Below are 14,415 nucleotides of genomic sequence, written 5' to 3' on the forward strand. Positions count from 1 at the left end.
ACTAGACTGATTTCAGAAACAAACATTGATTTTGAACATATTTTTGAAATAGGTATTTTTAAAGGGAAAAAGAGTATATTTTGTTTAGTTTTGATTCTTTTAAATTTCTCAATTTTTTGAGATGATTTTGTTTGTGTTCTGGCTTGAGTTGTTCAGTTGATCTGCTGGTCAGGTAGAGTATGTCTGAGTTTTTCATTCAATTCTTTGAATTGTATTTCAGGACTTGTCCTGCTATGTTTTTTAATTTCGTCGTCATGGTTTTTGTTACGACCATATGACGTCACAGCCACTTTTTGTTCATCCGTTCATGCAATTTTAACTGAATTGCATGTGTGACGTCATTTTTCGCTCTTAGTGGAGCGAGTTTTTTTGTTCATGCGCGTGATTAAATTTTTGGTCACACTTGACTTACCTCACTCTCAAAAATGACTTCCCCAATTTGAAATTGACTTTTTTTTACTTTAATTCAAAGAGATAAGGTTAAATGGGTGTGTGTCACTCTAAATGAAGGTTATTTGAGATCAGCTAATAGAGGCAGCAAAAACTTATACAGATTTTTAAATCAAAATAGAACAGATCAGCCTTCAATTAAAAGACGAACTTTTTTGGTCTGTCTTTTGTACTGTTTTTTCAGACTGCCGAACTACGAATCTATTGTGGCTATTTTCTGGCAATCCGCCAGCTATGTTTCAAAATTAAACAATTTTACAACAACGAAAATTGCATTAGCGAACAAATCTTGAGAAAAGGAGTTTTCAGGAGTACTCAAAACGTACTTCCTTCGTCATTTTAAAACCAGTCTTTCATCAATCCTCTCATATTTTTTCAGTCTACTTGTCCCCACAGTATTACACAGGTCTTCAGGTCTGCACATTCATAATTGAGGTATTTCATCGGTTTTTCCGGTCAGTATAGTCCCAATTGAGACCCTTTTGAAACCTTATAAAAAATCTAAATGTCAGAAATCCGTGGTTTCAGGCACAATACAAGTGAGTTGTAAACCGTTGTCCAAATATTTTTTATTTAGGACGTCTAAATTTTTGAAGACTCTTCTTTACAGCTAAGCTGGACAGAGAAAGTCAACGAGAGGTTAAATGTGGTGTAAAAACGGATACAACAAACAACTAAAATTTTTTTGTTCTTCCTCCGGTGTATAACCAAGGAAGAACAAAAAATTTCAGTTATTTGTTTTATCTGTTTTTACACATCAAAGAATTGTTTTGATGTCAACGATATGAAACACATCTGCATTGAGGAATCAATTAAAATCACAAAACGGAGCCCTTGTCACAAAAAACAAACAATTGTTGCATTTGTGGAATATCCTCATCTTGGTGAACTCAAAACTTGTAACTGCTCAAGCGTCAATTCCAAAGTCTGTAGAAAACCATTAAAAAATTTTGTTATCTCAGCTCATTGCGATGTGGGCTGATTTAACGTTGAAAAAATATTCAAGCTTGAAGACTCTGCAATGTAGCAATGTATCCGAACCTAACGGCATGTCAATATCAGCAAAGGACAAGACTAATTGCAAGTTTTTTTCTGTTCTTTCGGTACTGAGCAAATCTAAATACTAGTCTAGTCTTACAGTTCTTTACCCAGACTTGCAATTTGACTTGAATGACGTGACTAAGAATTGCGTTCAGGCTGTTAAGTGTAGAAAGTGACATGATCATAGCTCTGAATCAGCACTTAAATAACACTCAAATTTAGGTAAAATTTGCTTTTGGATTTATATTGTGATGAGAGTGGATTCAGCATTATTTTTGTTATTTTTAATTATACAAAAAGACTTTTAATTAACGCAATTTCAATTTTCCGCACATTTTAGTACATTATGTGCAGATTTTTTTTATTGGAGTGAACTTAAGGTAAAGTAAGTTTGTTTATTTGTGTATCTTGCTGTTCAAAGTCCAAGTACAGGTAGTCGTACATTATTTCCCACTAGTTACATATTAGGATAAAGTTTGCTAGTCATTTTATATCATTGTTTTTAAGCTAAGTCAACCTAAAGAATGTGACATATTTCAGAATAGATGCGTTATGCTGAGCTTAGCAAGCTCAAGATGAGGGTTGGATCGTCAAGTAGTTCTAAAAGTGGAGGCAAAAGGGTGAAAACAGAAGGATACCCAGGTTCAGGTGCCATCCGGATGTGACCTCTCATCAGGCCTTGCAAGACGAAAGTAACCTCTGATCAGAACATCCCAGACCAAAGTAACATCTGATTAGACTAAAGTGCGCTCGAAACACCGTGTGCGCTCGAAGTGCGCTGGAAACTGTCTCTGATCAGACCTTTCCAGAACGAGAGAATCTCTGATCAGACCAAAATAAGACAATTGTACAAGCGAATGTGCGAGCGTGGCCCAGACCAAACCCAGACCATCGTCCAGACGATTGTGCGCTCAAAATCACTTCCGATCATACTGTTGTGCGCTCAAAAGTCACTCCTGATTAGACTATGGTTCACTAAAAATAAACTTTGATCAGACTCAATTGCGCTCCAGATAGTCTAATCAGTGAATCGTTTCCACTATGAACGATATTCGTTATAATATATTCATTTCATAAAAATTGATGTTTGCTTTATTAAATTCATCTAAAGAAAAGACCGTTCTACAAGTATTATTGCTAGGAGAAAGAAAACCCAACTGTTGAGAAAAAATTATTTTGTATACCATTAGTGCATATTTCGAACTCACTTGATGAATTCAGACAGCTTTCCATGTAAAACGCCGTGTTCTAAAATTAATCAAAATTTTCTTTTAGGGTGACTGGTTTTTCTTTCAGCTGGACCCCTTTGGTTCTGATAAAAGCCATTAGACTCCAGATGTGTCTGTAATCTGAATGCTGCTTTTTGTAGCCTCCTGGTAGAGCCAACACTTGTCGGTTAAAAAAAACAAAAAATAATAAAATGAAAAAATTTCCGCCCGAAATGGTCTCTGATCAGAATAATGTGCGCTTTGGTCTGCCTCTGGTCAGATCATTCGCAGACCGAAGTCACCTCTGATTATAACATCCCCAGACCGAAGTGACCTCTGATTATACCATCCGTTCCCAGACCGAATGGACCTCTGATCGTACTATTGTGCTCTCGAACCAAATACCAGACCTTGTAGTTTTGGTCTGGGAAAGCACGATGTGCGTTGGACTTCGTCTGATCAGAGATTACTTCCGGATGGCATCTCATCCTGGGTACGTAGAGATCGAGGTCGCATTCAGTCGGTTTGCGTAACGGGTCGAATTTTTCTACTCAAAAATTTGTTTGTAAGAGGGCTTGCAGTGGGAGGATTTTTTTAAGGAAAATGCGGCTCAAAACTCTTATTTTTTTGAGCTGCAATTGGATGCTAAGGGGAGTAAAATATTGTAAGATTGAGGGGGTAATGGAGAAATTACAACCCGACTCTTACATAATTTTGCCCACCTTGACACCATTACATCATTTTACCCTCTTACGTAGACCAACACTATGAGGAACATTTAAAGAGCAGAAAGCAGCCACCTCAATAATGCTAACCGTGTTAAAACGGCCTAGATGGAAACACTGTTTGCGGCTCATTGGGATTGTGGCTGGAACCGGGGATATTGAATTAACAATTTTTTAATTAAAATTTAAATTGCCCTATTTTTGTCCTTTTTAAAAGATTTTGTTAGTTTTAGGTAATTTTTTTCAACAACTTTTAAACAATGAAAAAAGCACTAGTGAACAAAAATGGAAAGAATGTTTGAACAAACGAGTTTTCAGGAGCAACCATTACGTACACGCTTTGTCATTTTGAAACCAGTCTTTTATCAATCCTCTTATATTTTTTCAGTCTACTTGTCACCACAGTATTACATCAGTCTTCAGTTCTGCAAATTCATAATTGAGGTATTTTATTGGTTTTCCGTTCGGCATAGTCCCAATTGAGAGTCTTTTGAAACCTTAAAAAAATCTAAATTTCATAAATCCGTGGTTTCAGGCACAATACAACTCAGTTGTATACCGTTTTCCAAATAATATTTACATAGGACGTCCAAATTTTTGAAGAATCTTCGTTTCAGCTATGCTGGACAGAGAAAGTCAACAAGAGGTTCAAAATGGTGTAAAAACGGAGTATACAAATAACTGAAATTTTTTGTTCTTCCTCGGATGTATCAAGAATACACATCAAAGAATTGTTTTGATGTCAACGATCTGAAACACATATGCATTGAGGAATCAATTAAAATCACAAAACGGAGCCCTTATCGCAAAAAAACAAACAATTGTTGCATTTGTGGAATATCCTCATTGTGGTGAACTCAAAATTTGTAACTGTTCAAGCGTCAATTCCAAAGTCTGTAGAAAACCATAAAAAAATTTAGTTATCTCAACTCATTGCGATGTGGGCTGATTTAACGTTAAAAAACTTTCAAGCTTGAAGACTCTGCAATGTAGCAATGTATCGGAACCTAACTGCATGTCAATATCAGCAAAGGAAAAGACTAATTGCAAGTTTTTTTCTGTTCTTTCGGTACTGAGCAAATCTAAATACTAGTCTAGTCTCACAGTTTTTTGCCCAGACTTGCATTTTGACTTGAATGACGTGACTAAGAGTTGCGTTCAGGCTGTTATGTGTAAAAATTGAGATGATCATAGCTCTGAATCAGAACTTATCTGCAACTCACAATTAGGTAAAATCTGCATTTGGAGTTATACTGTGATGAGAGTGGATTCAGCATTATTTTCGTTATTTTTAATCATACAGAAAGACTTTTAATTAACGCAATTTATAGCGCATTTTAGTACATTATTATGTGCAAAATCTTTTTGCGCAAAAATTTTTTAAAGAAATCATTGCATTTCATCTTTAATTATATAGAAAGAATTTTAGGGATCTTTTCCGTGTGTGCACCTTCAGTACGGTATGCTCCCCCAGTTACAGAGCACGTGCCATTACATAGTAAATTAATTTGCAAAAATATGGCATGTGCGTCCGGGGGTGCAAAAAGTATGCGCCCACTAAGCTGGGGGGGGGGGGCACAAAGGGTTTTGGTCTGGGAAAACACGATGTGCGTTGGACTTCGTCTGATCAGAGATTACTTCCGGATGGCATCTCATCCTGGGTACGTAGAGATCGAGGTCGCATTCAGTCGGTTTGCGTAACGGGTCGAATTTTTCTACTCAAAAATTTGTTTGTAAGAGGGCTTGCAGTGGGAGGACTTTTTTAAGCAAAATGCGGCTCAAAACTCTTATTTTTTTGAGCTGCAATTGGATGCTAAGGGGAGTAAAATATTGTAAGATTGAGGGGGTAATGGAGAAATTACAACCCGAATCTTACATAAATTTGCCCACCTTGACACCATTACATCATTTTACCCTCTTACGTAGACCAACACTATGAGGAACATTTAAAGAGCGGAAAGCAGCCAGCTCCATAATGCTAACCGTGTTAAAACGCCCTAGATGGAAACACTGTTTGCAGCTCATTGTGATTGTGGCTGGAACCGGGGATATTGAATTAACAATTTTTTTAATAAAAATTTAAATTGCCCTGTTTTTGTCCTTTTTAAAAGATTTTGTTAGTTTTAGGTAATTTGTTTCAACAACTTTTAAACAATGAAAAATGCACTAGTGATCAAAAATGGAAATAATGTTTGAACAAACGAGTTTTCAGGAGCAACCATTACGTACACGCTTTGTCATTTTGAAACCAGTCTTTTATCAATCCTCTCATATTTTTTCAGTCTACTTGTCACCACAGTATTACATCAGTCTTCAGTTCTGCAAATTCATAATTGAGGTATTTTATTGGTTTTCCGTTCGGCATAGTCCCAATTGAGAGTCTTTTGAAACCTTAAAAAAAATCTAAATTTCAGAAATCCGTGGTTTCAGGCACAATACAACTCAGTTGTATACCGTTTTCCAAATAATATTTACATAGGACGTCCAAAGTTTTTAAGAATCTTCGTTTCAGCTATGCTGGACAGAGAAAATCAACAAGAGGTTCAAAATGGTGTAAAAACGGACTAAACAAATAACTGAAATTTTTTGTTCTTCCTCGGATGTATCAAGAATACACATCAAAGAATTGTTTTGATGTCAACGATCTGAAACACATATGCATTGAGGAATCAATTAAAATCACAAAACGGAGCCCTTATCGCAAAAAAACAAACAATTGTTGCATTTGTGGAATATCCTCATTGTGGTAAACTCAAAACTTGTAACTGTTCAAGCGTCAATTCCAAAGTCTGTAGAAAACCATAAAAAAATTTAGTTATCTCAACTCATTGCGATGTGGGCTGATTTAACGTTAAAAAAATTTCAAGCTTGAAGACTCTGCAATGTAGCAATGTATCGGAACCTAACTGCATGTCAATATCAGCAAAGGAAAAGACTAATTGCAAGTTTTTTTTCTGTTCTTTCGGTACAGAGCAAATCTAAATACTAGTCTAGTCTCACAGTTTTTTACCCAGACTAGCATTTTGACTTGAATGACGTGAGTAAGAGTTGCGTTCAGGCTGTTAAGTGTAAAAATTGAGATGATCATAGCTCTGAATCAGAACTTATCTGCAACTCACAATTAGGTAAAATCTGCATTTGGAGTTATACTGTGATGAGAGTGGATTCAGCATTATTTTCGTTATTTTTAATCATACAGAAAGACTTTTAATTAACGCAGTTTTGCCAAAATAGCGCATTTTAGTACATTATTATGTGCAAAATCTTTTTGCGCAAGAATTTTTTAAAGAAATCATTGCATTTCATCTTTAATTATATAGAAAGAATTTTAGGGATCTTTTCCGTGTGTGCACCTCCAGTACGTTATGCTCCCCCCGTTACAGAGCACGTGCCATTACATAGTAAATTAATTTGCAAAAATATGGCATGTGCGTCCGGGGGCGCAAAAAGTATGCGCCCACTAAGCTGGGGGGGGGCACAAAGGGTTTTGGTCTGGGAAAACACGATGTGCGTTGGACTTCGTCTGATCAGAGATTACTTCCGGATGGCATCTCACCCTGGGTACGTAGAGATCGAGGTCGCATTCAGTCGGTTTGCGTAACGGGTCGAATTTTTCTACTCAAAAATTTTTTTGTAAGAGGGCTTGCAGTGGGAGGATTTTCTTAAGCAAAATGCGGCTCAAAACTCTTATTTTTTTGAGCTGCAATTGGATGCTAAGGGGAGTAAAATATTGTAAGATTGAGGGGGTAATGGAGAAATTACAACCCGACTCTTACATAATTTTGCCCACCTTGACACTATTACATCATTTTACCCTCTTACGTAGACCAACACTATGAGGAACATTTAAAGAGCAGAAAGCAGCCAGCTGCATAATGCTAACCGTGTTAAAACGCCCTAGATGGAAACACTGTTTGCAGCTCATTGGGATTGTGGCTGGAACCGGGGATATTGAATTAACAATTTTTTAAATAAAAATTTAAATAGCCTTATTTTTGTCCTTTTTAAAAGATTTTGTTAGTTTTAGGTAATTTTTTTCAACAACTTTTAAATAATCAAAAATGCATTAGTGAACAAAAATGGAAAGAAGGTTTGAACAAACGAGTTTTCAGGAGCAACCAATACGTACACGCTTTGTCCTTTTGAAACCAGTCTTTTATCAATCCTCTCATATTTTTTCAGTCTACTTGTCACCACAGTATTACATCAGTCTTCAGTTCTGCAAATTCATGAGGTATTTTCTTTTTGCGCAAGAATTTCTTAAAGAAATCATTGCATTTCATCTTTAATTATATAGAAAGAATTTTAGGGATCTTTTCCGTGTGTGCACCTCCAGTACGTTATGCTCCCCCAGTTACAGAGCACGTGCCATTACATAGTAAATTAATTTGCAAAAATATGGCATGTGTGCGGTGTTCCGCCTTCAGTTAATTTTGAATGTGTAGTGTTGGTGGTGCTGCGGCCGGACGTCAGAGAAGCAAACTAATCAGCTTGCTTCACTGACGCCAGTGTTGGTGGTGTTTCAAAAAAGACCCTTGAGTTATAGTTACTTTGGCACGATATGCCTGGGCTACCCTTTGCCCACTGTTGTTCCTTTTCAACAGTTATAACTTTCTTGAGATTTGCTTCACAAGAAATTTCATAAGAAAGATTTCTTCTTTTGCTACCGTGAAAAAGTCATCCATTTCCTAACCATTGAATTATATCTATATAATCAACATTATGACTTGGTGTTCAAAGTTACAGTTTTTTAGCATGTGCCTCTCCTGGTACACTGGGCCCCCATTTTTGGGCACCAAAAATCAGAAAGTTTGTGGTCGATCTGTTGTTGTTGTTGAAGTCTGTTTGAAGTTGCTCTTTGTCGTCTCGTCGTGTTCTCTTTTGCTCTGTTGTGTCTTTTGTGTAGCTGAACTGTATTTCATACTTCATCTGCTGATGATTATGTTGAAATGTTGTATTGAGTTGTGTCCTCAATAAAACGCTGATCTTGAAGTTATGGACTCGTCCATATCTACAAGTATGTCTGTCCTGACTTTGATAATGTCTGCTGTTGATGAATGTGTTGACTGCTGTTCAAAAAACTGTTGCTTCTTCTGAAGTAATTCTTGCTGAAGTGTTTGTTGTTGTGAAATGTCTGCTGATGTCTTCCGTCGGTGTTGTCTGTAGATTGTTGCTGTGTACTGGTTGCCAACGTGCTGCTTGTAGTGTTATATGAAAGTGGTATGCTGGAAAGTTGAATTGCTTTTTGTGCTGATTGCCTTTAACTGTGTACATTTGTAGTTGTTTTAATCGACTTCTGTATTGGCTGATTGGTCAAATACTGAACATTTTCTGGATATGTTGTTGTTGCTGGTCTGCTCCTTAAAAGTTGAGAAAGTGATGCTCCCCGTGTTCCCTACCTACCTAAACCTACCACTACCTTGTACCTATTGCCTACGTTTACCTGTTTTTCCCAAATTAGAGTTTGTCGGAATACCAAATGTTTTGTAATATTTTTTACCGCTGATGTCTGGTTTTACCTAAGCTGTTTAGTGTCATATAACTATTCAACATACTTTTATCCTGTCGGTTCAACTCTCTGCTGTTTTGCAATAAGCTAATTAATTGTGCATTTGAATTCCAAAACCTACCTAATGTCTATCCAGAATTTGTCTTCCTGTTAAACCTACCTACCTAAATTTTCCCGTTTGAATGTATTTATCTAATGTACGATAAGCTTTGCTAATTTGCGTTGCCTTGTGAGTTACTTATTGAAATCCCTAATTGTACCTGAATAATACCTAATAGTCCCTTTGAATTGCTAACTCATTGAATTGAACTTTAAACTTTTCATCTTTCACTTTATTCTAATCCCAAAACTGATATCAAGTTTGCTTCAAATTGTGTTTTAATTATTGTTCCCCATTTAATATTGATAATATTTTTGTTGATTTGTCGCTGATCAAACTAAGTTTAATAGCTGGTTTAACAAAATCCCCTTTTGCTGTTTTAACCAGGCAAGACCTTACCACATTATCCCTACCTTTATTTACCTTCTGTACCCTACCTACCGGCCAAATACCCCTGGGTGTGTTGTTTTCTAGTATGTATACCATGTCCCCTACTTCTATCCTGTCTACTGTTGAATGCCATTTTCGACGTTGTCTGAGTGTTGGCAGATATTCCTTTAAAAGACGTGTCCAAAACTCGTTCATAATACTGTTGACGTTGTTCCATAGTTTTCCTGTTCCTCTGTCGTTGCTGCTAATTGTAGTATCTGAAGGCAGCCCTGTTGTCATTCCTGTCAAAAAATGTCCTGGTGTCAGGCTTTCCACATCGCGTATGTCACTGCTGACTGATGTTAGAGGTGTGCTGTTGAGTAGAGCTTCGACTTGTCAAATAAGGGTTGAGAAAATGTCTTCCTGGAGTTTCCTAGATCAGGCGATATTGAAGAAGAGTCGTTTGCTCATCCCAATGAGGCGTTCCCATGTTCCACCAAAATGTGGAGCTCCTGGTGGATTAAATTTCCATGCAATCTTTTTTGATTCCGCATATTTCTGTATCTCTGTAGTTTTGAAGCTGCTTTCTTCGAAGTTCTTTGCTGTACTGGTGAAATATAAAGCGTTGTCGCTGTGAATTCTTTCCGGTAGTCCTCGTCGGCTGAAGAATTGTTGGAATGCCATTATGCATGATTCTTTTTGCAAGTTCCTGGTGACTTCGATATGAATGGCTCGTATCGTCAGACAGGAGAATAAGCAACAGTATACTTTCATGGCTATGTTGACCTGGCTGTAGATTTCGAATGGACCAAAAAAGTCTACTCTGGTCTCCTTGAAGGCTACAGGTCTGACTGAGAATCGGTAACTCGGAAGATCTGACATCTGAGACTGGCTGTTGAGTTGTCTTTGTCGTCTGCATCCGTAGCATCTATTTGAGATCTTCTTCATTACTGTTTTGCATTGAAGAACCCAGTAATTCAACTGAATGCTGTGTGTCTGCTGTTCGACTCCCACATGACCATTGATGTTGTGTTGCAGTTCCAGAAAAAGACGAATAATCCTGTTCCTACCGTCTAAGGTTATTGGCTTCTTTGTTGCTGTTGAAACTGGTGCGTTGGCTAGTCTGCTATTTGATCGAAGGATACCATCTTCGTCTATTGAAGGTGTCAACTGAATCAATCTACTCCGGTTTTGAATTGGCTTGTTGTGTGCTAGTTGATTTATGTCCTCGTCGAATGATTGTCGCTGAGATAGACGGAAAAGAAAGTTCTCTGCATCTATGATCTGCTGGTCCCGTGTTCTCGTTTTGTTTCGGAGGTTTTTCATTTTGATGATGACGGCTCTTAGTTTCAACCACTGGCTAAACCTGTTGGCATCAATTAGGTCTTTGTCAATTGGCTGTCGTCGTGCTCCCTGAGGCTTCTGTTCTGCGCTGTTTAAGAAAACAGTTTCGTGTTGTTGTTCGTCTGTTGTGGTGTTGTCGCTAGAAGATAGAAGAAACTGTGGTCCCTGTAACCAAAGAGATTTTTCTGTCATTTCTGTTGCTGTTACTCCCCTCGTTCCTTGATCTGCTGGGTTGTCCTTGGTGTTGACGTAGTTCCACTGATTGGTGTTTGTGAGATCCCTTATTTCGGCAATTCGGTTTGCGATGTACATCTTGTGTTTCAATTTGAAGTTCTTTATCCAACTGAGAACGGTCGTGCTGTCACTCCACAGAAAGATTTTGTAAAACTTGAAATCCATTTCATCCTCAATTGTTTTCTTCAATCTTGCCGCGTAAAGTGCTGCTTGCAGTTCTAGTCTGGGAATTGTTGTTTGACGTAAGGGTGCCACTCTTGTTTTTCCCATGAGAAAACGAGTTGTGGTTTCTTGGTTCCTGGTTGTCTTGATGTATGCTACTGCCGCTGTTGCTTCCAAGGATGCGTCGCAGAATACATGAAGTTCCATTGTGTCCCCAAGTGCTGTACCACCTACCAACCTGTTTACCCCTACCGTACCTATCTGTTCCGTTTCGTGTACCCAATCTTTGATGGCCTTTCCATTGTCTCCACCGATAGCTTTGTCCCATTCGCGTCCATGTTTCCACAGCTCTTGCAGTAGAATCTTGGCTCGGATGAGGAATGACGATATGGTTCCCAAAGGATCGTAGAAACTTGACACGACAGAGCGAAACTTGCGTTGGGTCCAAGTTTTACTGTCCAGGTTCCTTCTGTTTTTCGCTTTGAACATTATTTTGTCTTCGTCTAAGCTCCAGTAAACTCCAAGTACTCTTTGATGAAAACCTTTACTGAAGAGCTCCTCCACTGGTTTGCATAGATCATCTTGCATCTGTTCACAAAACTCACGGCTGTTGCTGCACCATTTTGTCATCCTTGGCTGTAGTGAATGCTGTGATGGTGTCGCTGAAAGATGCAACCATGTCATCCATGTAGAATGTCCGCTGAATTATCTCCAGAGAATTTGGGTGATCTTCGATGTCGTCTTTGGCTGTCTGTTGCAAAACAAGATTTGCGCAAGCTGGTGAGTCCCTGGCTCCAAAGATGTGTCGTTGGTATTCGTACACCTCTAATTCTTGGCTATTTGGTTGTTTCCACATGAATCGCAGATAACGTCGGTCTTTTTTTCGTACTCCGATTTGCATAAACATCGCTTCGATGTCTCCCTGGATGGCGATGGCTCCCTGTCGGAATCGTAGCAAAATTCCAAGCATTTTCCCGAGGAGGTCAGGTCCAGCTAAGAGTTTGTCATTGAAGCTTGTTCCGCTTTGTGGTGCTTTGGCATTGCAGATTCTTCGTATTTTGTCGGGTTTGTTTGGGCTGACAAGACCATAGTGTGGAATGTACCATCCTGTATCTTTCTGTCTATGGAAATGTACTTTTGCAATGTAGCCTTTTTCCAGGTCTGCTTGAATGCCCTCATTGTATTTTTTGTACTGTTCAGGTCTCTCTGTAGTCTGTTGACAAGATGATTCAGATGTGTCAAGGCTTGTGATCGGTTGTCTGGTAAACTGCTGTCGTTTTTCCAGAGAAGTCCCGTTTCATAACGTCCATCTGCTTGTTTCACGCATGTTGTGTTGAGTATCTTGGTGGCCAACAAAACTTCGGGATCATTTGACTTGGTTTTGGATTCCAATGGAATTGTTTCTGCTTTCCACCAATGAGAAAATTCTTGGTTGAGGTCATTGTCTTGTTCGAGGCAATTGCTGCAAAACAAAGCAGTATGATGCATTGAATGTTGTGTTTTGCTGTCATCCAATACTGTATGGGGTCCAGAAATAGTCCAACCAAGTTTGAAAAGACTTGCGCTTGGTGCTGTCGATGGTCCTTCTTCCACTCTGACTGGTGAGATAAGGTTAATGTTGTCCTGTCCAATCAATACTGTGACTTCGAGATTATCCAGAGTTGGCATATTGACATGTCTAAGGTGGTCATACTTTCTGGCAATGTCTCCCGGGTGCTCCCTCAGCTTTGGCAAATTGATGTTTTCCACAGCGTATATCTGTTTGAGGTTGTAGCGTTCCTCGTCTTCCAAATGCGAAATTTCTGTTGACGTTGTGTAACACGATTTTGTGTCTGTTCCGTTGGCTCCCTTCAAGACAAGTTGTTGACGTGTTTCTTTCTGAAGGCGTAGTTCGTCGGCTGTCTTCGAGAGAAGTATTGTCAAGCTGCTTCCTGGGTCGATGAAGGCGTATGTTCGAACTTTGTTCTCTTTGTTGTGTAAAATAACTGGCATGACATAGAGAAGATTCGTTGTTTTTGTTGCTGTGGTCGTGTCCTTTGTTGTGGCTGTATCTTTGTTGTTGATGACTGCAAATGAGTTACCATTTCCTCTTGAGTTGCTCAATTGAGAGTTTGTTTGAACAATTGATGTCATTGTTCGTCCGTATCTAATGTTGACACCGTGTAACATAGTGTTGTGTCGCTGTCCGCATCCTTGCTCCCTGCAATTAGAGGTTGAGGGACAGTTGTTGGCTCGATGATTTGCTCCCAAACAGTTTCTGCAAAGGTTCAACTGATAAACCGTTTGTAGTCTTTCGTCTGCTGTCTTTGCTTTAAACGTTGGGCAATGGAATAACTGATGATTACCGTCGTTGAAGACACAAGGCAGAGGCTGGTTGTTGCTGTTGCTTCCTCTTGTTGCTTGAAACATTTGTGTTGTGCTCCGCTGGTTATGCTGGTTCTTGTTGTTGTTGTTGCTAAAGTTGTTTATGTTCTGTGTTGGTTGTTGTTGCTGCTGTTCTTCCCTGTTTGGATGAGTTGGTTGTTGATGAAATTGTCGGTTTCCATTTAAGTTGAAAATTCGTTGATGTGTATCACTGTTTGTGCTGAGACTAGTGTTGCTTCGTCCTTGATGCGTTGAAAGTTCATGTGCTTCTGCTATTTCTTTAATCGATTGGTTGAAGTCTGCAAGTGTCGGCTGCTGAATTCTTCGTCGTAAAACAAACTGATTCCATTTGAATTCTTCGCTGTAAGGTAGTTTGTCGGTTGCATGCTTCAAGATTGTCGTGCTGTTGAGATCGGCTTCGAAGTTGAGTTCTTGTAGTGTCCTTGTCATGGTGTTAATGAATGTGGAAAAAGTTACAATTGTCCAAGGAAGAGATGTCGTTGGTGGCCTGTAGTTGATGAGTTTCTCCAACAAGTTGCTGACGATGACGTTTGGGTTCCCAAACCGCTGTTTCAACTCGTTTATTATATCTTTGTACAGGTGTCCGTTGCACGCAAATCCCTCAATTGCTGTTTTGGCTTTTCCAATTACAAGTCCCTGTAGATAGGCGATCTTCTGTCCATCACTGAGCTGAGTGTCTCCAATCATGAAACTGAAACGGCTGTACCAATCTGCCCATTTGCTCGGGTCACCGTTGAACTTCTGAAGATCCATCTTTGGAAGAGCTTCCACATAAGGCGTATAGAATGGAACTGGTTGTGATAACGTCGTTGACAATTGTTGTGGTTGTTCTGTTGGCTGATTGAATGTTTGTGTGTCCCCCATTCCAGTAACTCTGTTCTGCTGGTC

The 14,415-nt window shown here is 38.9% G+C and overlaps 2 protein-coding genes across 2 annotated transcripts; both read right to left on the reverse strand.

Annotated features, from left to right (window-relative positions):
- Positions 1 to 9,840: 9,840 nt before the first annotated feature.
- On the reverse strand, positions 9,841 to 11,730 carry LOC142355434 (uncharacterized). Its single transcript, XM_075407619.1, has one exon. It carries the CDS (start codon positions 11,728 to 11,730, stop codon positions 9,841 to 9,843), a length of 1,890 nt encoding a protein of 629 aa, XP_075263734.1.
- Positions 11,731 to 11,743: 13 nt separating this feature from the next.
- On the reverse strand, positions 11,744 to 12,112 carry LOC142355442 (uncharacterized). Its single transcript, XM_075407628.1, has one exon. It carries the CDS (start codon positions 12,110 to 12,112, stop codon positions 11,744 to 11,746), a length of 369 nt encoding a protein of 122 aa, XP_075263743.1.
- Between the last annotated feature and the right edge of the window lie 2,303 nt (positions 12,113 to 14,415).

This window comes from Convolutriloba macropyga, chromosome 2 (genome assembly GCF_964194025.1).
Source record: "Convolutriloba macropyga chromosome 2, txConMacr16.3, whole genome shotgun sequence".
NCBI classification, from domain to species: domain Eukaryota; kingdom Metazoa; phylum Xenacoelomorpha; order Acoela; family Convolutidae; genus Convolutriloba; species Convolutriloba macropyga.

Coding starts and splice junctions, on each gene's coding strand:
- LOC142355442 (XM_075407628.1), bottom strand. CDS start 12,112: ATGCTTGGAATTTTGCTACGATTCCGACAGGGAGCCATCGCCATCCAG.
- LOC142355434 (XM_075407619.1), bottom strand. CDS start 11,730: ATGCAAGATGATCTATGCAAACCAGTGGAGGAGCTCTTCAGTAAAGGT.